The 22,706-nt window shown below is 42.6% G+C and overlaps 1 protein-coding gene across 5 annotated transcripts in view; it reads right to left on the reverse strand.

The window, feature by feature from the left end:
• The window catches only part of CAPN3 (calpain 3), an 87,390-nt gene that overhangs the window by 19,904 nt on the left and 44,780 nt on the right, over positions 1-22,706 (reverse strand). For 2 of the 5 annotated variants that reach the window (XM_069950683.1, XM_069950679.1), the window contains 12 exons: positions 20,971-21,104; positions 19,819-19,987; positions 17,205-17,330; positions 15,282-15,365; positions 14,158-14,243; positions 13,988-14,065; positions 11,470-11,630; positions 6,077-6,246; positions 4,292-4,303; positions 2,876-3,084; positions 1,248-1,284; positions 594-611 (listed from right to left, as the gene is read on the reverse strand). In XM_069950683.1, the coding sequence (XP_069806784.1) occupies positions 594-611; positions 1,248-1,284; positions 2,876-3,084; positions 4,292-4,303; positions 6,077-6,246; positions 11,470-11,630; positions 13,988-14,065; positions 14,158-14,243; positions 15,282-15,365; positions 17,205-17,330; positions 19,819-19,987; positions 20,971-21,104 (1,284 nt within the window). The remainder of the gene's footprint in view (positions 1-593; positions 612-1,247; positions 1,285-2,875; positions 3,085-4,291; positions 4,304-6,076; positions 6,247-11,469; positions 11,631-13,987; positions 14,066-14,157; positions 14,244-15,281; positions 15,366-17,204; positions 17,331-19,818; positions 19,988-20,970; positions 21,105-22,706) is intronic. The other 3 variants (XM_069950682.1, XM_069950680.1, XM_069950681.1) reach the window with 2 other exon arrangements.

Consider the following 22,706-nt stretch of genomic DNA (forward strand, 5'->3'; position numbering starts at 1 on the left):
TGCAGCTCCATTTAAACCTATGAAACTGTTAGAGATTAGAGATGAGCGAACCGGGTTCGGGTTTGAGTCCATCCGAACCCGAACGTTCGGTATTTGATTAGCTGGGGCTGCTGAACTTGGATAAAGCTCTAAGATTGTCTGGAAAACATGGATACAGCCAATGACTATATCCATGTTTTCCACATAGCCTTAGGGCTTTATCCAACTTCAGCAGCCATTACTAATCAAATGTCGAAAGTTCGGGTTCGGATCGACTCGAGCATGCTCCAGGTTCGCTTATCTCTATTAGAGATGCCGAGTGCGGCAGTCTACTATCTCCATCAGTCCCATAAAGGTGCATGGTGTGGCAGTGCTCATATCTGACTGCTGCTCCTTTCAGAAGTCAGATTTGGTCTTTTGTTTCCATTTTTTTGGTGGGGGTACCAAGTGATCTTACATACTGTACAAGTTGTTTGTGGTCCATCCATTTTCATTTCATGCAGCTTCTGTAGTATAGGGCAGACAGAAAGGCTGCCAAAATACGAATACGATTAACTTTATAAGCAGCTTGTACATGCATTTAGTCACGCATGTTCACACTAGGGCAGACCCACCTTAGGTTTTTTCTTTTTCTGGATAAATAAAACATAAACACAAGGGAATGATTTATGCCATTGTGTCAAAGTGATCTAAACACCTGGCTAGAAACACCTGGTCATAAATGCTACTTTACATATAAAATTCTGACGTGTGACACAAGTCTTATGTTTCACATCATCATTTTTAATATTTTTTTTTTTTTTTTTTTTTTTTTTTAAGGGCCTGTTTTTATCTTGAAAACAGCCCCACTTTTGGCCATGGGCTGTGTATGGTATTGCAGCTCATAGGTCAAACCCATGAACAAAAATGGTGCTGCTCCGAGAGAAAAAAAATAAACAATTTTTTTAAATATATATATAAACCTTAATCTAACTTTCACAGGGAACCAGGAGGGTCATGTAAAAATATATATATGACCTAAATTTTACGTTTTGTTTTTTTTTCAATTCAGAGTCACTATTTAGTTAATTGGGGTAATTTTCCCCCCATGTTAACCATGAAAATATCAAACCTCTATAGTGGGAGGACTACGCCAGCCATCTTCCATTTCCCAGCTTCATGAATCAGAGAGTGTTAGTCCCTCTAAGTTGGTTATTGTATCACATTAGTATATAAATACTACAATAAAAAAAACTACAGTAATAGATGGTAGGAGACTTAATACTTACACTAGGTCGATCAATTGCAATCTTGTTTTCAACTTCTCTAAAAAGGTAAAAAATAGGTGATTAGATAAGAGGAAGCAAAATTATATACAGATAGATTTATATATAGTACATATATATATAGTACATTAGCATATCAGATTTAATATAGAGTATAGATGGTGTGTGTTATGTCTTCCTCTTTATATGTAGGCCACTGATTATAAAAGGCAAGTGTGCTTAGATGATTCTAATAATAGACAATTCTGATAATAACTAATAATAAAAAAAAGAAAAAAAAAGTTTAAAGGGGTAATCCACTCAAACATAATTTTTCATATGTTGCTGCCCATGGTGAGACTAAATATTCCTTCCATACTTGTAATTATCTATTCAGTCTCCTTCCATCAGTTTTGAGCTGCTGTTTTCTGCTGAAACAGCAGAAAGCAGCCGAGACGGCTGATATAAACAAGTCCCTATCTGCAACTTTGTAGCAACTTAGTAACTCCAGGAAGAATAATCACAGTGAGTTCATCAGCAACTTGACCTCAGATTAACCCTCCCAGCATTACAAACTTGCAGATAAAGCCTGCCAGGAACTCGGAAGGGAGGGGTGAGGAAGTAGCAGCTCAGAACTGGGGGAAGGAAACTGAATAGTCCAACCATGGGCAGCAACAGTTATGCTTGAGCGGAATACCCCTTTAATACATTTATGTTGGACAACGTAGTACAATATAAGGCCAGGTTCACACGGCTGTATTTCATAACAACGGCCGTAGTTGCGCAAACAATGGACGTTATTTGTAAAATAACAGCTGTTGTTTGTGCAACTACAGCCGTGTTTTTTTTAAGTAGTGTGAACATAGCCTAAAGTTGTGCAAGATATTACTAGTATTAAGCGTCTAGTATGAGTAATTCCAGAATGGTAATCATTCTCATCATCATTGTCCTTTCCCTTCCTATAACACTTGCCAAGAAAATTTCAACTAGAGAATGTATACAACTGCCCTTATAGGTCAAAACCAAGTAGCCCACCATCCCTATGCCTTATGAAGACACAAAATGGTGCTTAAAGGGGTAGTCCACCCAAAATTTTTTCCTTTCAAATCAACTGCTGCCATGAAGTGACAGAGATTTGTAATTTACTTCTATTAAAAAATCTCAAGCCTTCCAGTACTTATCAGCTGCTGTATGCCCAACAGGAAGTTGTATTATTTCCAGTCTGGAGAGCAGGAGGGGTTTTCTATGGGGATTTGCTCCTGCTTTGGACAGTTCCTGACATGGACAGAGGAGGCAACAGAGAGCACTGGGTCAGACAGGAAAGAAAACACCACTTCCTGCTGGACATACAGCAGCTAATAAGTACTGGAAGACTTAAGATTTTTTAATAGAAGTGAATTACAAATCTCTGGCACTTTATGGCACCAGTTGATTTGAAAGAAATTTTTTTTAGGTGGACTACCCCTTTAAGTTCATTAGATTATCATGGAGCCTCTATGTAGGCCCATTCACTCAGCGCCACCATGTGCATGAATCCTTCCAGCTTGGTGAATGCTTGAGTAGAACTGATTCTACCTCAGATGAGATACTTATGATATAGTATTAGCTATATAGGAACCTACATGCCATAAAGGAACCACATCTAGACTTACTCAGAGACATTTCTTTTTTCTGAGAAGACTCTTAGAATAAATTCTCCTTCCTGGTGAGGTTCGTAAGTGGAGGGGATGATGACGTATTCGCTGGGAGGTAGTCTGAAGCGTTGGGAGACCTCTCTCATGTTGATATATGACTTGCACCTATCCTTGGACGCATTGTACAGAAAGAAGTCTTTTTGCAGATGTTGCTTATTACCATGCATCTAGAAGAAGAGGAGGAATATTTAGTATTAGGTCCTGTGCTCAAACAATGGCAGCCATGTAGACACAAGTGGATAGAGTGTTATTAAAGCAATTGCAATCACTTGTTCGGAAATGTTCTTATCTATAATTCCGGTGGAGAGCGGCTGTGTAAACTCAATGCCGGGACCTGCTAGTTCTCAGTACTCTGCTCACCCCCTTCTATGCTGCAACCGATAGGAGATCTGAGGGACATTTCATTGAAGTCATTCGGAAGAGGGATATCCACTTATAACACAAGTACCAACACTTTGAGATAGCTGAAAATTTCCTTGAAAGAGGCCAACAATGTAAGACCTTTGCTGCTCCCAATTGCAGAACATTGAGTGTAAACCAGCTGCCATCAGTTCAGTAGAAATAAACACGTATAGTATTTAGGTACTGTATAACAAACGAACAATACTCTGAATAAATAGGCTAGTACTAGGCAATAAAATAAAAGTAATCTAGACCTGTAATGAAAACCATATCTCACAGCAAAATAACTATTAATCTGATAGCATGCAAAAGGGGTAAACATAGAAGAGCTTTTCCTCCAGGCGGTATTTTGGCATGCATACAGTACTATACTATAGCGTTCTATAGTGTCACATATTTTGTGCACAGCAAATAGAATGATGCCATTCAGTCACATAATAAGCACTATCGTATTTTCCGAGGATATACACGATAGACTAGAAGATATGATCTTCACCCAACTGTGAAGATAGGGTCAGTTAACAGAGTGTATCTGGTAGGTGACTCTGTCTAGTCTTTAAATAGTTTTTACCATGAATAGACTGGCACAGGAATGCTGGTGCTGCAGTCCTTTATTTGAACTGCAGCCCGTTTCCCAAGCACCGACCCGGCCTGAAGCACTGAAGGCGGGCCAGCCCACCCCCGCCAGTGGGAGGAAAGACCCCCTCCCCTCTATGACGCGACTCCATTCATTCTAATAAGAGTCCCTGCTCCTGTATAGTACACTGGGTGCCGGGTGCAGTCCATTGAGTTGAAGCTGTGATGCATACAGTCTTGCACTCACCTCCAGGATGCTCAATGTACAGGAGCAGGATCGACTTGCTCATCTCGTATAGGTTACTTGTAGAGATCACCTTATGCACTATAACTAGGCCCTACTGGAAGGAATTTACTCTGTTACACAAATGCTAAGAGTCACACTCAAGCACATACCTCTTTCGGGACCTTGAGAAAAAAAAAAAAAAAAAGAGAAAGACAGAAAGTTAAATATGACTGCAACTTTTTACATCAAACAGCCTATAAAGTAACCAACGCCTACAGAAAGTGTTTTCACAATGGCAGATTTGTACATTGAAACTCTAACATGTAAAATATAAAGTGCACTGAATCAGACTCATCCACCCGATCAGATTTTTTGTGCTAAATGTGGATTTTTTTTTTTCTCTGAACAGTAAATGTTCTGTAGCATGTGAATATGATTGTGGAAAACCAATGAACTATTTAATAAAGAAAGATGGGCTGCAGCAAGCTATGGTGAACTACTACAGACATTAATATGTATTAATAAAAAAAAATAATAAATATATATATATATATATATATATTATTTATATATTTTTTTTAACTTAAAGTATCCCTGTCACTTAAAAAAGACATTTGAAAGTCAAATGGAATCTGTCACTGGGTTTATGTTGCCTTAAATGAGGGCAGCAAAAACTAGTGACAGAAATGCTGAACAGAACAATGTATTACTTACATCATTCTGTTTAGCCTTTCTTCTAATATACAGGAGAATGGGATTTGTGCCACACCTTTCCGCCTACATTTTAGTTGCTGATTGACAGTTGACTGCCTATACAAAGCATAGATAGATAACTGCCGATCAGAAGCTGGTAGGCGGAGTTTTCTGCTGCTCATGAATATCCAGGACTACTGAGCTCACGCATATAATGGAGAGGACTTATTATCAATGTTACTCAGTAGGATATCTCCAAATCAGCTGCATAGAACAATGTCAGTGATACATCATTCTGTTCAGCTTCTCTGTCATTAGTTTATGCTACCCTGAGATAGGAGAGCAGAAACCTACTGACAGAGTCTCTTTAATAAAAAGAATATAGAGGACTCACAGTTGTGTTTAGTTTCCTGATATAAAACCACATACAGCATGGGTGCACACCTACAACCATTCCTGGAAACTCAAAGGGTCTCCACGCATGATGGGAGTTGTAGTTTTGCTGGAGGAATGGATGTTGTGCCCCCCTGACATACAGCATGGTGAACAGCAACAAAACACAAAGACAATTGTCCCTAAAATGTCTTGTCTTTATACAGAATATGCAAAAGAGGAGCCCGTGGAGCCTCATTGAGCCTCAAAACACAGGACTAGCCAGATATCCCTCCGGGAAGGTCTCAGCCGAGGGGTAGCTCCTGTTAGGAAACCACCAAATCCACCATATAAAGTGGTCCTATAAGTCAGTGTAATGACAAGGGATAAAAAAAGGCTAGGTAATCATCCACATACAGCTGTTTCGGGGTGTTGCCCCTCATCAGTGTGGAGCAGGATTCTGGCTAGGTGGGAGCAATGCCTAGTAGAGCCATAAGAGAAACAGATTGCTGAACTCAGGGAGACCAGCCAAACGACAACACTGCCGGCTGCTAGTGAAAGCGCTCAATGCAGTGGATTTGGTGGTTTCCTAACAGGAGCTGCCCCTTGGCTGGGTCCTTCCCGGAGGAATATCTGGCTAGTCCTGTGTTTTAAGACTCTTCAATGAGGCTCCACGGGCTCCTCTTTTGCATATTCATGTTTCACAGGGGGCAATGCACCTAGGACTTCACTGCATTGAGCGTTTTCACTAGCAGCCGGCAGTGTTATAGTTTGGATGGTCTCCCTGAGTTCAGCAATCTGTTTCTCTTATTGTCTTTATACAGGTCGGTTTTCTTTACCTACTGTCTTCAAATTATTATTCATAAATTCATTATGAGTCTCACGCTTACCTCATAAATGGCAAAACCAATGGTGAAAAGATTGGCCCCCGCCTTCCGATCTTTCCTGCGATTCTTTTGCATTAAAGCAACAAGGAAACTACAGACGACCTCATTGTCATCAGGGTCATCATCTTCTTCTAGGAGCTTTAGACGATACTGAGGATTAGTCCAGTAAGTGTCTGGAAATGTGTGAAATTTATAATATTAGCTTTTTTTTTTTTTTTTTTTTCTTACTACACAATACATTTTAGTTACCCCACATCCAGGGCCGCCGATAGGGCAGTACAAGTGGTACTGCTGTATGGGGCCTGGACCCTAAGAGACATTATTAGTGTATGGGGGGCACCTCTGGGGGCATTATTAGTGTATGGGGGCACCTCTGGGGGCATTATTAGTGTATGGGGGCACCTCTGGGGGCATTATTAGTTCATGGGGGGCACCTCTGGGGGCATTATTAGTATATTGGGGCACCTCTGGGGGCATTATTAACTCATGGGGGCATCTCTGGGGGCATTATTAGTGTATGGGGGCACCTCTGGGGGCATTATTAGTTCATGGGGGCCACCTCTAGGGGCATTATTAGCTCATGGGGGCACAGCAGGGAATCCTACATACAGGGGGCACAGCAGGGGATCCTACATACAGGGGGCATCCCACACAGCGCAGTTACTATGGGAGCCTACAGGAGGGAGAAAGGAAAGGAAGCTGCTAGAAATGTGCGGAGCCCAAATTGTCTCGCAGGTTCTGAAAAGATGAAACATATCTGGAAGAAATCATCATGGAGGTCTGGGCCGGATGGAGAGGAAAAGGGAAAGTGACGCCTCAGATCAAAGAAGACGTCACCTGTGAGTCCCTGTATGACACTTTTCTTATTTTGTAGAACATCATTTAGTAGGGGCGCCCCGAGGTGACAGCTACTACATTATCTGTACTCAGAGATATCACTGTGTTATCTGTGGTGTTACATAGGACTGCAGGTGACATCTACATTATCTGTACTCAGAGGGATATCAATGTGTTATCTGTGCTGTTACATAGGACTGCAGGTGACAGCTACTACATTATCTGTACTCAGAGATATCACTGTGTTATCTGTGGTGTTACATAGGACTGCAGGTGACAGCTACTACATTATCTGTACTCAGAGATATCACTGTGTTATCTGTGGTGTTACATAGGACTGCAGGTGACATCTACATTATCTGTACTCAGAGGAATATCACTGTGTTATCTGTGCTGTTACATAGGACTGCAGGTGACTACTACATTATCTATACTCAGAGGGATATCACTGTGCTATCTGTGCTGTTACATAGGACTGCAGGTGATATCAGGTGATTTCTCCAGGTTGCATAAGTTCAAACTTCATCGTGCCCTGGTGTGCTGGTGTCTGTATACATGTGTGCTGGAGTCTGTATACATGTGTGCTGGTGTCTGTATACATGTGTGCTGGTGTCTGTATACATGTGTGCTGGTGTCTGTGTGTGAGATCAATTCTAGAGAACTGGCTCATATATCCCATTTTCCCCAGTGGCTTAAAATGTAACCTCTGTTATACAGTTATAAAATTATAGAACCTAAATGTGAACAAGGTGCAATTCAAATAGACACTTACTTGTACAGCTGCCTCTTGTGCTCTGTATGCAGTGCATTATATTCACCCTTGCAACGTACCATTTATAGCGTGTCTACAAGCCCAGCGGGGCTCATTGTGATGGAGACTAAAACTTATACAAGAGTGGGGTAGGGGTTCCCCTGTATTCAGAATGCTGTTGAGTGCTAGGCAATGCCCCGTCTGGGATTATTGTATTTCGAGGGTCTATGCAGAGCAGGATAAAGACACCTCTGCTGCACAAACAGGATCTCCTAGAAAGCGTTCTCACCGCCATGTATTCGCTATCACTGTCTTGGGTGAGCTAAACTAGTCTGCCTGGGGGGGCTGTGTGATTTGTATATGCTCACTAACATGGAACAGCCTCATTATATTAGCCTTATCAACATATTCTATGTTAGTGAGCATACCGGGGGGATATTGGTGAACATATACAAATAAAAACAGCCCCCCAGACCCTCGAAATTCAATAACCCCAAACGGGGCATTGCCTAGTACTCAACAGCATTCTGAATACAGGGGAACCCCTACCCCACTCTTGTATAAGTTTTAGTCTCCATCATAATGAGCCCCGCTGGGCTTGTAGACACGCTATAAATTGTACGTTGCAGGGGTGAGTATAACGCACTGCATACAGAGCACAAGAGGCAGCTTTACAAGTAAGTGTCTGTATGGTGACATTTAAATTGCACCTTGTTCACATTTAGGTTCTACAATTTTATAACTGTATAACAGAGGTTACATTTTAAGCCACTGGGTAAAATGGGGTATATGAGCCAGTTCTCTAGAATTGATCGGAACCAAATTATACCTCCCAACAAGGCGTGGGGCGAACACACTAATTTTTTTATTTTTTTATTATTAATGTGGGGGCCCAGACACTTTGGTTGTATGGGGCCCTGAAATTCCTGATGGCGGCCCTGCCCACATCCATCCTTAAAAGCAGCTTTTCTGGTTTATTCCAAGTCTCTATGTAAATTTACAGCAATGCTGCTTGAGAGGGGAGTCTTACATTTGGCAATTACTGGAAATAAGACAAAGTCAAGTATCATTCAGATCAGGCAGGTGATGTAGTTATTGTCCTGAAAAAACACTTTTAAACTTGCAGCCCTGTGTCGAATTGGAGTGGCCTAGAGTGTCTGTGCCCTAGGCCCGTGATGCCCCTCCATCCCTCCTTCCTGCCCTCTTCATCATTAGAAATGCCCCTGGGCAGGATTTCTCATAATCAACACTTGTCTTAACACTGCACTTGTGATAGATCATTAAAGTGTCACTATTGTTTAAATTTTTTTTTTTTTGCAGAAATCAATAATACAGACGATTTTAAGAAACTTTGTAATTGGGTTTATTAGCCAAAAAATGCATTTTTATCATTAATGCGTTGACTTACAGCTACATCACTGGGCTATCTCCTCTGAAGTCAGCACTGACCTCTGAATAGCGGCTTTCACACAGGTCCCACTGTGTAATCCTTTGTTGTCTGCTACTGACTAATCTCCCCCCTCCATAGGTTACACAGGGCCCGACTGATGTAAAAGAGTCAAGATTTCCTGATAATGAGCAGTGAATGAGAGAGAGGAGGGGGGGGGGGACCTGGGGAAAGTCTTTTTGAATGCAGATAATGGCATATTTGCCTAATAAACCCAATTACAAAGTTTCTTAAAATTACCTGCACTATTGATTTCTGCAAAAAAAAAAAAAAACGAAAGTGACACTTTAAGGCACATGTGTATGGTTCAGACAAGTGACGAATAAGAAAAAACCTTCTACGGACATTCCTAATGATGAAGAGGGATAGAGAAGTGTTGGAGGTCTTGCGTACAGGACCATTATAAGCCTATGTTCACACGTGTGAGACCGGCCGTTCTGTGTCCCTGGCCGGGTCATGGAACAGCTGGTCTCTGCCCGGATCATCCCGGCGGGTACTTAAGTACCGGCCGGATGATCTTTCTGGCTGCAGGGCGGACGGCCGGAGCCGCTCGTTTCATTGTGTAAACTGACAGGTCATCCTGTGGCCGCAGTTCACTGAATTGCGGCCGCAGAAAACTGACATGTCAGTTATTTGCGGGTCCCATTGAAGTAGAGGCATTGTTCCACCCCGCTAAAAGTACGTCCGTTGTTGCCGATGGCCTAAAGAATTATGCTTACTTTTCACCTGCAGCACAGTGTCACAAGCTCAATGACCACCGCTGGGCTCCACTTTTACCCTGGTTCCAACGTGCCTGATTAGCCAGTTAGTGACTGCATTGGTATCCCACCCCAATCACTGACTAGCTTAGTGGGCATTTCTGAGGCAGGTCATGATGTTGCGGGAGCTGGAGGCGGTCCAAGAGCAGCGATGCAGGGGACAGGTAAGTATACGTTCTTTATTGTGTTCCTTCACCGTATTTTTTTTATTTTGGCTGGACTTTTCCTTAAATTTACGTAACAATGATTGCTCTGCTCTCATTCTTAGAGCCCCTAACAAGGCCAGACATAGGTAGTAAACAAGCATTGATCAGCAAGATTTCCATTAATCAATCGGTTGTGCAACTGGGCCGCAAAAATAATTGCTGGATTGTTTGTGCGGCCCAACGTCCTCATAGTTGGCGGCACATTCCTGTTTACAGGGGAAGATGTGTGGCCGACTAGCGATGACTTTAATGGTTGCACAAAAGATGTGACCAGACAATTGTTTTTTCATTGCCTGATCACTGACCCTTTTATATGGGCCGAATAACGACAAGGAGCTTGTAGCCAGCTGATTATCATCCTGTGTAAAAGGACCTTTACATGATTTATACTCTTAGTCAAATATGGTTTTTATCTTGCGCTTATATGAAAGGCTGGTCATCTCGGATTTATTCAAAAGTGCACATGCAACAGCCTCAGAAATCAAGGTTGGTTAAGAGGCTGGCACTTTGGGTAAGACCTGCATATGGATATGCCTCCAATCAACTTCATACAAAACAAGAGCCTGTGAAGCCTCATTTAAGAGTCTTGAAACACAGGACTAGCCTTCCTCCAGGAAGGACACAGCCAGGTCTTTTCCGGAGGGATATCTGGCTAGTCCTGGGTTTCGAGACTCTTAAATGAGGCTCCACGGGCTCTTGTTTTGCATATTCATGTTTCCCAGGGAGCAATGCACCTAGGATTTCACTACATTGAGCGCTTTAATCAGCAGTCGGCAGTGTTATCTTTTTCTGGTCTCCCTGAGATCAGTGATCTGTTTTTCTTATAAATAAGTTTAAAAAGGACACATCTCTATATAAAACAAATGTTTTATATAAAGTAGGAAAAACAAGAGAATAAACAAAAACTGTTCTTTTTCAATCTTTTTGTTGCAGATTTTGCTTTAAAGGGGTACTCCAGAGATTTGTTTTTTTTTAATAAACAGGTGTCAGAAACTTGTATACATTTGTAATTTAGTTATATGTAAGTCTCAAGTCCTCCAGTACTTATCCTGCAGGAAGTGGTGTAATATTTTCAGCCTGACACAGTGCTCTCTGCTGCCACCTCTGTCTGTGTCAGGAACTCTCCAGAGCAGGAGAGTTTTTTTTGGGGGGGGGATTTGCTACTGCTTTGGACAGTTCCTGACATGGACAGAGGTAGCAGAGAACACTGTGTCAGACTGGAAACAAAACATGTGCAGGACATACAGCAGCTGATAAGTACTAGACGATTTGAGATTTTTAAGAACAAGTAAATTACAGATCTGTATAACTTTCTGACACTGGTTGATTTAAAAACTTTAAAGAAAGTTAAAGAAAGTAATATACGTCATGCCTGTAAAAATGAAAAGAGCAATTACCTGGAAAGTTTCGACATCCTCCAGCAGAGCAGCCCCTGACCCACCGTCCTTCATTTACAGAGACAGTCCACGTCTGGAGCCTGTCTGACTCTAGGGCATCTGCTGTCAGGTTGCATATTTCTAGCTTTGTAAAATTCTTCATAAAATCATCAAATGACATCCTGAGAATAAAGTTACACTGCAGAAATTAGACAGGAAAAGACTGGGCTTTTTCTATAGAAAGATCTCAAATATTAGAACAGATTTTTCTGTATTTGCTTTTTTAAAAAGAATTCTGGCAACTCTAATATAGATGGCCTTTCTTTAGGATAAGCCATACATTTTATAAAGCTTCATACTCCTGGCTGGATGCATGGAGGCCAGCAATACTTCAAGTACTATAAGGAATGGCGTCTTAATCTTCTTGCAGTGTCCTGGTACCTGAACTCCAGCTTTCAAAAATGTACTGTTGTTGTGTGGCTGAGGAATCTCCCTCAAGGTGTAATGGTATGTTCACACAGACAGATTTATCTGACAGATTTTTTAAGCCAAAGCCAGGAGTGGATTTGAAAAGAGGAGAAATCTCAGTCTTTCCTTTATGACCTGTTCCCTGTTTATAGCCTGGGTATAGCTAGTAAACTTGAATACACTGTAACTATGCTTATCGCACTGTTAGCACTACATACATGATGGATCTGCAAGGGTTAATGCTGCTTTGTATTGCCACTCCTAGTGGTCACATGTCATGGATGTTAGAAACTTGGTCACATTACCTTTTCTCCTAAAGCTTTTTCCAAAAATCGATTATAAATACTACAAAATGTATCTTTTAAAGTTAAAAACTGGTCTTTCTGGCTTTACATAAGAAATCTGCAATACTGAATGAAAAATAAACCCTGTATTGGGCAGTTCTAAAGCTTTTACTGATGGTCACATGGCTACAGAACTGTGTCCCTGAGCTTTTGTCCAATTAAAGTGAGTGAGAAATTGCTCCTTCTCTTCATAGTGTGATCCCCTCCCTCTCCCCATCAACTGTGAAATACATTGCACGGGTCACTTTTTAATATGGAATAGCTTCTCTACAGTTGTATTTCTTCCACACCAGTGGCAGAGTACACTATATCCCTTTTTTCGCCAATCCCTAAAACCGTACAAATATGTATACACACCATATTCAGCAAACAGAGCCTTTCTGCTCTATATAGTGGTACCGTAGTTCTCAAACAATTCTGTTCTCAACCAATATTTTCAAGGACTTTTTTTTGTGGTTCTTAGCCATTCGTTCAGCATCCAGTCTTGTGTAACACCGTGCTTCACACAGTGACACTGAGGGTATGTGCACACTGCAGAATATATGCAGAGACTTCAAGCGGATTCTGCCGCATGGCCTCCTCTTGAAGTTCCACCCATCCCATAGACCCAATGATATTTGCCAGCAAATTCCACCACCCACCACAGAATTAACACGTCAATTCCTTGGGCGGAGGGTGGAATTAGCCGGCCAAAATTATTGAGTCTATGGGATGGTCAGAACTTCAAGTGGAGGCGGCGCGGCAGAATCCGCTTAAAGTCTCTGCGCGTATGCCGCAGTGTGCACATACCCTCACACGGTGTAGGTGTCAAAGTGTGGCTGCACTGCTTTGTGTTGCCACTTTTATACCACCTGTTTGAGCCTTCTCCTCCAGTCCTTCCCCTCTACTGTATTGTCTGTACTGGTTGGCAATTTTTCCACGATAAATATTGTAGACAAGGTATTAAAGGGGTTGTCCAGTGCTACAAAAACATGGCCACTTTCTTTCAGAGACAACACAATTCTTGTTTCCAGTTCAGGTGCGGTTTGTAATTAAGCTCAATTCACTTTAATGGAACTGAGCAGCAAAACCCGTCCAAGCTGGAGACAAGAGTGGGGCTGTCTCTGGAAGAAAGTTGTTTTTGTAGCACTGGATAACCCCTTTAAATCGCAGTCTTGTGTTATTCCTTAGCAATTATTGCAAGCAAGCATCACTTGTGAAGAATGCCACTTACGATCTTGTGGTCGCTGCCATCTTTGGATTTAGAAGGGACAGAAATATACAGTGATTTCACAAGCTAACATTTAACACCTCCAACCACTCCACCAAAAAAAGAAATAATTCTCTATTTAGATGTTTCAATTGGTAAGTACTTCTACATTTCCCCCTTTAAATATTCATGCATCCAGGAGTCCCAGGTACAATGGCGCCTCCTCTACTTGTCATGAACAGATATATTACAGTTATGTAATAAATAGAAGATACTGGGCCCAAAAGCAATGGAGAACCAAGCTTGATGGTGACCCCTTCATCCCCCTATTGTTAGGCCCAAGGCTATAGAGTTGGTAGCAGAAAAACCTTTATTGTGCCAATTTTCAACTCCATATTCCTGCTATAACTCCTAATTTATATTATGAAAAATACCATATACAAATGATATATGATATTCATAGCACCAGCTCTGGGATGATTCTATGCACATGTAGGGCTACACTTTTAAAGTGAGAAAAGGAAATTGTTCATCTTACCAGAATTCTCCATCTTCTTTTATCTGGTGTTGTAAACGTGATTTTTCAGCTTTATCAATTATTGTCCACTCCTTAGAGCTGCAGGACACAATGAAGTGTTGATGCAATTCCAAAGATATATGAGTATATGTTACTGTATTTAATGACTAAAACCCATATTACTGTCTTACTTATCGCTCCAGGATCCATTCCATTCTACCTGTCCCCAGGGATTTCTTAGGCGCACCAGCTTTACCTTGTCTCCCTTGAATGTTGTCTGCCATATGGTAAATACAAGAAATGCTGGAGTTAGTGTATAATACTATAAACAGTTTTTATTTAAAAAAAAAATAATATATAAAATAAAAGTACAAAAAAATTAAGGGGTTGTTTAGCCGCTGAGTAAAATAATATAAGAAATTGGAAGCAGTGGGGAATTAGTGAGTTGAGTTAAATTCTAAGATGTCTAACAAAAAACTAGAGGCATACTCAAGGGGGAAAAAAAGGCTCAGGGAGATAATAAACATTAAAAAAACACCCCATACTTACCATCCCCCACTGCTGCTGTCACTGAGCACTATCCCCATGTGCAGCACCTATGCTTGGGGTTGGCATGTGCGGTGGTCTGCTCAGCCAACCAGTGGCTAAGGCGGGACACTATTGTGGTTACTGATTGGCTGTCATGTGCTGTCCATCAACAGAGGAAGTGCTGTCCATTGGATGGAGCACAGTAGTAGGGAAGGTAAGTATAGTTTTGTTTGTTTTTTAAGTTCACCACCTCCGTAAACAATTCCCAAAATACCCCTCAAACGGGTAGTTTAGCAAAAAAAAAAAACTAAACTTTTTTTTTCTTTCAAATCAACTGTTATCAGAAAGTGCTAGAGATTTGTATTTTACTTCTGTTAAAAAAAAAAAACTCAAGTCTTCCCATACTTATTAGCAGCTGTATGTCATGCAGGAAGTGGTGTATTCTCTCCAGTCTGATGCAGTGCTCTCTGCTGCCACCTCTGTTCATGTCAGGATCTGTCCAGAGCAGATGAAATCCCCATAGGAAACCACTCCTGCTCTCCAGACTGGGGAGAATACATCACTTCATGTAAGACATACAACAGCTGATAAGTACTGAAAGTTTTTTTTCCCCCTAAATTACCCCTTTAAGTGGCTGTAATAAAAACGAACCTCGCCCCCCAGTCAAATGTGGATTTCATATGGAGTAATAATTATTTATCTAATTTCTATACATTATTCAGTAGGTCACGGTTTTCCCCAGCACATTCATAGGTAGTATTAGTAGCAGGACTATTTGAGACCATACCTCTTCCACTCCAGTGACAGAATAAGCATGGCCTTTCACCAGTCCACTGGCCATTCGAGTCTCAAACTGTGCAGGGACAATTGCCTACAACAAAGACGATAGTAGTTAGACAAAAATATCAACAAAAAAGTGTGTTGACATAATGCAATAGGTATAGGAGGGTGAGACAATCCATGCAAACCCATCATTGCAACAAGGCTGCACTTTTGTGCATACACTGAACATTTTGTATTCTAGTGTATGTATTATTGCATTTATCACCCCATCACAATATAAAGCTGATGTTAAGTAACCATATGCAGCTGGATTTTAGGCAATTTGTTCTCCAATCATTCATTTGGCCATTTAAAATAATCATTGACATCACATCACCTATTTAGACAGGGCAATGAGCAGCCAATAACAAAGATTTTATGGGCCGCACAAAAGTTCCAATCAGCTGATTGAATAAGTGTTTGCTCATTCATTGGCTGATCAATGGCCCTTTTAAACTAGCTGACTATCGGCATCAAGTGTTTCTCGGAATAGTCTTCTGAGGATTCTAAGTGACCAACTCCATCCCATGTTCCAAACTTAGTTGCCAGATGGTGATGTAATCTTCAATGTTCCTATCCACAGTGCATTGGATCATAGCTCTCAAGGCATGAAAATAAAGTTAAAGGAGAAGTCCCACCAAATTTTAAAAAAGAGGAAGGCAGAGGGGTCCTGGGAAATAACCAATGTAAACTCACCAATCCCTGTGCCATTGTTGCGCCGCTCCCGAATGCCGCTGACACCTGGAAACCTGGTTTCCAGCTCTTCCAGCTGCAATGTTGTGTACCCAGTTCTTCCAGCTGCACATCACAGCCCAGTTGGGCAGTGGATGTTACATTTCAGCTTTAAAAGCTGAAGGACACTGGCGGCTGTCAACAGGACACGGGGGCAGCACGAGGTTAGGTAACTTTACTTTATTATTTGCCAGCATCCCCTGGCTTTCCTGACTTTTTTTTTTTTCTGGTGTAGAGAGTTGATACATCTGATGCCAGGGGATCCGATTGCGGAGGCAACTGCCCCACACCCAGCAAGTTCTGTGCACAAGCTCTAATCTATTCAATATGGCTGCTTCCATCAAGGAATTAGCATCTGTATTGCTCCACACTGATGAGGGGCAACACCCCGAAACAGCTGTATGTGGATGGTTACCTAGCCTTGGTTTATCCCCTTTCATTACACTGACTTATATGGCCACTTAATATGGTGGTTTTGGTGGTTTCCTAACAGGAGCTGCCCCTTGGCTGGGTCCTTCCCGGAGGGATATCTGGCTAGTCCTGTGTTTTGAGACTCTTCAATGAGGCTCCACGGGCTCTTCTTTTGCATATTGATGTTTCCCAGGGGGCAATGCACCTAGGACTTCACTGCATTGAGTGCTTTCACTAGTAGCCGGCAGTGTTGTCGTTTGGCTGGTCTCCCTGAGTTCAGCAATCTGTTTCTCTTATTACATCTGTATTAGTTGAAGAGTTCAACATAAATGTTGTTTGTGGTCTATATTTGTCTATTTCTGATGTATTTCGGCTGTATTATGGGCAAAAGTTTGTGATCCGTAATTGTTATCCATACCCTTTAGTAATCTCTACTGGAGATGAGCGCAACTCAAGCCTGGTCAATTAGAATTAGAATACTGGTGTTTGAAGTAGTTGGATGGAGCCCTCAAATGTGGAACAATGGGATTTCAGCATGCTCAAGGTGTGCTCATCTCTACTAATTCTAGCAGGGATCTCCTGAATGAGTGTGGGTAGTGGTCTGGTCTCATGCAGTATGTGGTGAGGACATGCTACTAGCACAAAGTCTCCCATACTGAAGGGGGGGGGGGCTATTACGTAACTAGAACCTTTTTGTGTTTGTAGAAAATGTGCAGCCACCACACCATGCGTGGAATATACAAACCACTGGTGGCTTTGGCTCCAAGCCATCCATGTTAGGCTGTGTGTCACCCACACCCTCAATCATCCTCCTTAATGCTTCCCCTATATCTGAGGGCGGCACCATCCCGTAGGAACAGGTATCTTTCTCCTGGTATCGGCAAAGAAAACGCATAGGTTAAAGTACTGCAAAGATAGTATCTGCCATATCTGAGGCTGGCACCATCCCATAGATAAAGATATCCCGGAATCAGCAAAATAAAGTACAGCTTCAAGCCTGAAGACATTAGGGAGAGAAATAAACCATTATATGAGTGATCTGCCCACCATTACAAGTGTTGGTAGCTAAATACTGGCTGCAGCAGTGACGTGGTGATCTTACCGATACTGGGAATGGTTTATGTGATCTTTGGGAAAATTTATCATAAATCTTAACTGAATTTATTATAAAGTCTTGTCCGCAAGTTTAACGATAACTATTACATTGCCTTATGTCAGCTGCACCATATAGCACTGGACGTGTAGACAGATTTATAGCGGCAGCTGTGCCGTAAACCTCACGCTGCCCTCTGATAAGAGAACCAAAAATAAAATCTCCCAGTATCCACTTCTATGCAGGCAGCTGCTGTCATCACACATGTGCCATCATTAACACCCCTTTAATTGGTGTTTTAAGAGCAGTGCACTGCTATGACATAACATGGGAGTGGGCAGCTTAATAAATGTGGGTAGGACGGCAGATCTAGTCCACATATTATGTTTCACTAAATATATATCTCATTAGAAATAAATATGAATAAATAGGTTGGGTCAATTTTGCAATGATGAGAACTGTAGTTTCTACATAGTTTAGGAGCCATCCTTTAAACACTGGCTCTGTTCATCTGTTCAAGTGGTCTGGGTGAGTAAAAGTGAACCTATTGGGGTTTTTTGGGCAAATAAAATCATGGGACACATTGAAAGAGACATAGATACTCATAACAAGAACGTAGTGTTGCCTCTATAGAAATGACTAGTCAGTCCACACATGGGATAGTGTACAATTGTGGCCACAAGAAGGACATGGCTGAACTGGAACGGGTGCAGAAGGCGACCACAGTAATAAGAGTAAGTAATGGGTAAAACCCAGACACAGGAAAGCGCTTAAAGGTGGTGTGATCACAATTGGGCACATGGTGGCCCTGGTGTACGCCATGGAAAAGGTGCAGATTTTTGCCCAAACCAGGTCTGAGCTTTTTCCATGGCATATGACCCACTAGCCTGATGAAGGGAGGAGGCCAATTTACAATGATTTACAAATGCTACCAGGCAGAAATATACACCTGCGGCTGCACCCACCCTGCGGAAGGCACAGGTCCCACTGGGTTTGCCTAAGAGGCACCTCTTAGTAAATCTGGCGGGATGAATGGGGTGGGGACTTTTTGAAGGCCCGTAAATGAATACACTGATCTTAATACAGGTCCCCCATAGTACAAATCGATGAGAGAGATGACTATGCAGAGATCTTTATAGTGATTACCTAGACCTGTAACCATGACAAAAAGGGCATCTACTCCGTCTAGAGGAAAAGAAAGTTTTACCATCATCATTAACAGGGATTCTTTACTGTAAGAGCAGTAAGATGCAGGGATTTATTCGGATATATTTGGAATAAGAAAGGATGTTTTTCTATAGAATAGAAAAAAAGTGTTGTCTCCTGTGGATCATAACTATAGGGTTATAGGTTGGACTGGATTTTAAAAATGATTTTTTAGACAAAAGTGATTGATGGCCTATCCACTAGTGTTGAGCAAACCTGTCAAAATGTTTGAGTTGTGCAACGTTATCCAAACCCTCATGCTATATGTTTTATTCCCTAAAGGCCGGGTTCACACGTAATTTTCCACAGCGGAAGGCCGTTAGCCTCCCTCTCATAATGGTAGTCTATGGGAGGCGCACGCTCCTGCTCTGTCCGCGCTGAAGAATGAACATGTTCATTCTTCAGCGTGGATAGACGCTGGGAGAACAGCAGTGCGCGCCTCCCATAGACTCACATTATGAGAGGGAGGCTGGCGGAATTCCGCGGCGGAATTCCACTAATTTTGCTCAGTGTGAACCCGGCCTTAGGCTGCAAAAGTTTGATGTCCTGGAAAGCATGGATACTGCTATAGGTTGAACCCATGTTTTGCTGGTAGCCCTAGGGCAGCATACTACTTCTGCAGCTGCAGGGACTTAAACACAGAGGGGGAGATTTATCAAACATGGTGTAAAGTAGAACTGGCTCAGTTGCCCCTAGCAACCAATCAGATTCCACTTTTCATTCCTCACAGAACCTTTAGAAAAAGAAAGGTGGAATCTGATTGGTTGCTAGGGGCAACTGAGCGAGTTCTACTTTACACCATGTTTGATAACTCTCCCCCCAAAGTGAAAGGTTCGGATAACGTTGCCGAACTTGAACATTTTGACAGGTTTGCTCAAAACCACTATCCACCAGTAGTTTATCAGCTTGGGGCGGAGATCCAGCACCCGCACCGATCAGCTGCTCGACAGAACCACCGGAAGCTTCAGCTCAGCTCTCATTCACTTCATTGAAGAGAATAAGCCATCAATTATTTAATCTTATCTACTATAAAACTATTGAGTTGATTGCTTACACCTACATCAATTGAGCATCCGATGAGCGACCCCCTCTCAAAGGCTTTCTTCATTATCTTGAACAAGTCTTTTGGAGCATCTTTAATCTCATAAAATTCAGTCACTCCCCCGGTGAAGTCTTCCATAGCCTCCGTAGTGTTTCCACCCTTGAGAGCCTCATAGGATCCATGTAACCTCAAATAAACAAGACACAGAGGATGAAAACGTGACCAGATATTATCAGGGGGTCTAAAAACCGTAAACTGAAAAGGGGAATAGACCAGTGTATTCAGGGCCGATTCCAGCTTTTCTGCCGGCTGAGGCGAAAACTGACAAAGCGCCCCCCCCCCCCCTCAGAGCAATAGTCAGGGAGAGAAGATCCAGGACAGGCACAGTGCAGCATCGCAGTGTGTATGGGACAGCACTATAGATAACAGTGTGCTCTGTGCGGTGACCAGATTTTTTAACTGTTTGAGCCACTATGGGCCCCCTGGGAGCTTCAAAACAAACAACAATCTACAACTGCTGACCTCTGACCTCAGGAGCCGGAGAAGAGCCATAAAACGGGCTGCTCTGTTAACTCTTTCAGTACTGCAGAATGTAGAGTGTTACTGTGCATCACTTACATTCTGCAAAACAGAAAGAGTTAACAGCAGAGCAGAACATTACTTTTATGCCTCTTCTCCTGCTCTTGCACTATGCTGAGGTCAGCTCGGAGGTCGGCAGTGCAGAGAAGACATAATCCCCGCTGCTGTTAACTTTTTCTTTTCTACAGTGTGTAAGTGATGCACAGTATAATAACTCTGCATTATTGAAAGGGTTAACAGCAGGAGACACTATATCTGTGTCTTATGTGATGTGAATACGAGGCTTCCAGTGCCTCCTCAGCGCTTCTCATGAGGCAACTGACAGGAAACACGGCTGGGCACTGAGTCGTAACTAGTTGTAATGATAAGGACACAGGACGCTGATGCCGCCCCCCTCAAGGGCTGTGTTATCTGCCGCCTGAGGCGAACACTTCACCTCGCCTCATGGCAGATACGGGCCTGAGTGTATTATATAAATGGCCTCTCAATACAACTGTGAAATTCTGTGCAGGATATTATCACGTACACTATTATTGTTGTAGATAAGAATTCATCAAAAAAAAAAATCGGTAAGAATGAACTGCTCATTACTTAGCATAAGCCTTCTCCAGTAGTGCACTCCAGAATTCATTGCGCTGAGAAGACTTGGTGAAGACTAGCTGGTTATTGAAAGTCGGCAAACAATCATCGATTACCACGTCCACCCAATCTCCATAGCGCCAAAACTGGAAAACAGAGCATCAAGACATCAAAGACTTCTGGCACAAGGAAGCAATGTGTGAAGACATATAGTACAGTCATTTGATCCTCCTCCTTCCTGTCGTCATAGCTTGTCCTTCCAGCTTTTAGGGGCATACATGAAGATAAAGAAGCCTCATGGCAAATTTTAAAATAGGACCCACTTTTAGTACTGGTTGACGTTAAAGGGAACCAATCACCTAAAAAGCGCCTGTTATTCTATGGGAATGTGCTGTAGCACCCAGCACACTTCCCAAACATGCTTTTATACCCCCCCTCCTTGGAATGTACAACCCGAAAACTTATGCTGCGTTTACACGGAGCGATAATTCACCCAATCAATCATTTAATGGTTATGAAGCAACGATCTGGTTTTTATAACAATCAGCGTATAGATGAATAAATCGTTAGAAAATTCGTAAGAAAAATCGTTATTGCGATCGTTTTTAAGATCGCTCAAGCCCATCTTTCACAGGGGGAATCTTTGAAAGACTGTTTACACAAAGTGATTTGCGTATTTTTGACGAAGGACAATTTGAGAACATGTTGAAAGATCAAAATGAACGATTTCTCACTCGTCGCTTGATCGTTTGCTGTGTTTACACGGAACGATTATCGCTCAAATGTGATCGTTATTGCCAAAATTTGAACGATAATCGTTCCATGTAAACGCAGCATTACTTTATAAACTTGGCGCCCTGTATGTAAAATTGCCCCCAAGTAGTCATCTGGGCAGTAAGCTGCCGGCAAGTAGTCACTGCCGCCTGGGCGTTCTGGAGCGGGAATTAGACTGCATAATTGTGGTGACGTCACTGAGAGGCACGTCTACGTTCTTGCTGCACCGCACTTGCGCAGTACAGCGGGTCCAGTCCACACCGTACTGCGCAGGTGCAGAATAGCCTTGAACTCATTGCTGGAGGCTATTCTGCACCTGCGCAACCTGCCCGCCGAACCGCCGCCGCTGCTCTGGACTACACTGAACTACTACTCCCATCACCTGCTCATAGCATGAGCAGGTGATGGGAGGTGTAGTAGCTTTGTTATTGCTATGAGATCGCCGCCGCTGATGCTGCCGGGCGCCGCTCATCACTGCAGCCATCATCCCCCTTCCTGCTTCTTCCGGGATCCGGCAACTTTACACTATCTGATGGCTGACTCCCTGCCCGTCCGCCGCTCTCCGATCACGCGTGCTGGCCAGGGACACCAGGAAGCACCGGGAGCCGTAATGTGTGATCGGAGAGCGGTGGTCGGGTGGGGAGTCAGCCATCAGATAGTGTAAAGTTGCCGGATCCCGGAAGAAGCAGGAGGGGTGAGGGGAGGGAGATGATGGCTGCAGTGATGAGCGGCGCCCGGCAGCATCAGTGGCGGCAATCTCATAGCGATAACAAAGCTACTACACCTCCCATCACCTGCTTATGCTATGAGCAGGTGATGGGAGTAATAGTTCAGTGTAGTCTAGAGCGGCGGCGGTTCGGCGGGCTTTCAGTATCCAAATGTACTGATTGATTACATTTATGGAATACTTTGGGGAGCAAGGACACTTGCTCCCCGAAGTATTTCATAAATGTATTAAATCAAAAACACTGTAT

Source organism: Dendropsophus ebraccatus, chromosome 13 (assembly GCF_027789765.1).
Source record: "Dendropsophus ebraccatus isolate aDenEbr1 chromosome 13, aDenEbr1.pat, whole genome shotgun sequence".
NCBI classification, from domain to species: Eukaryota; Metazoa; Chordata; class Amphibia; order Anura; family Hylidae; genus Dendropsophus; species Dendropsophus ebraccatus.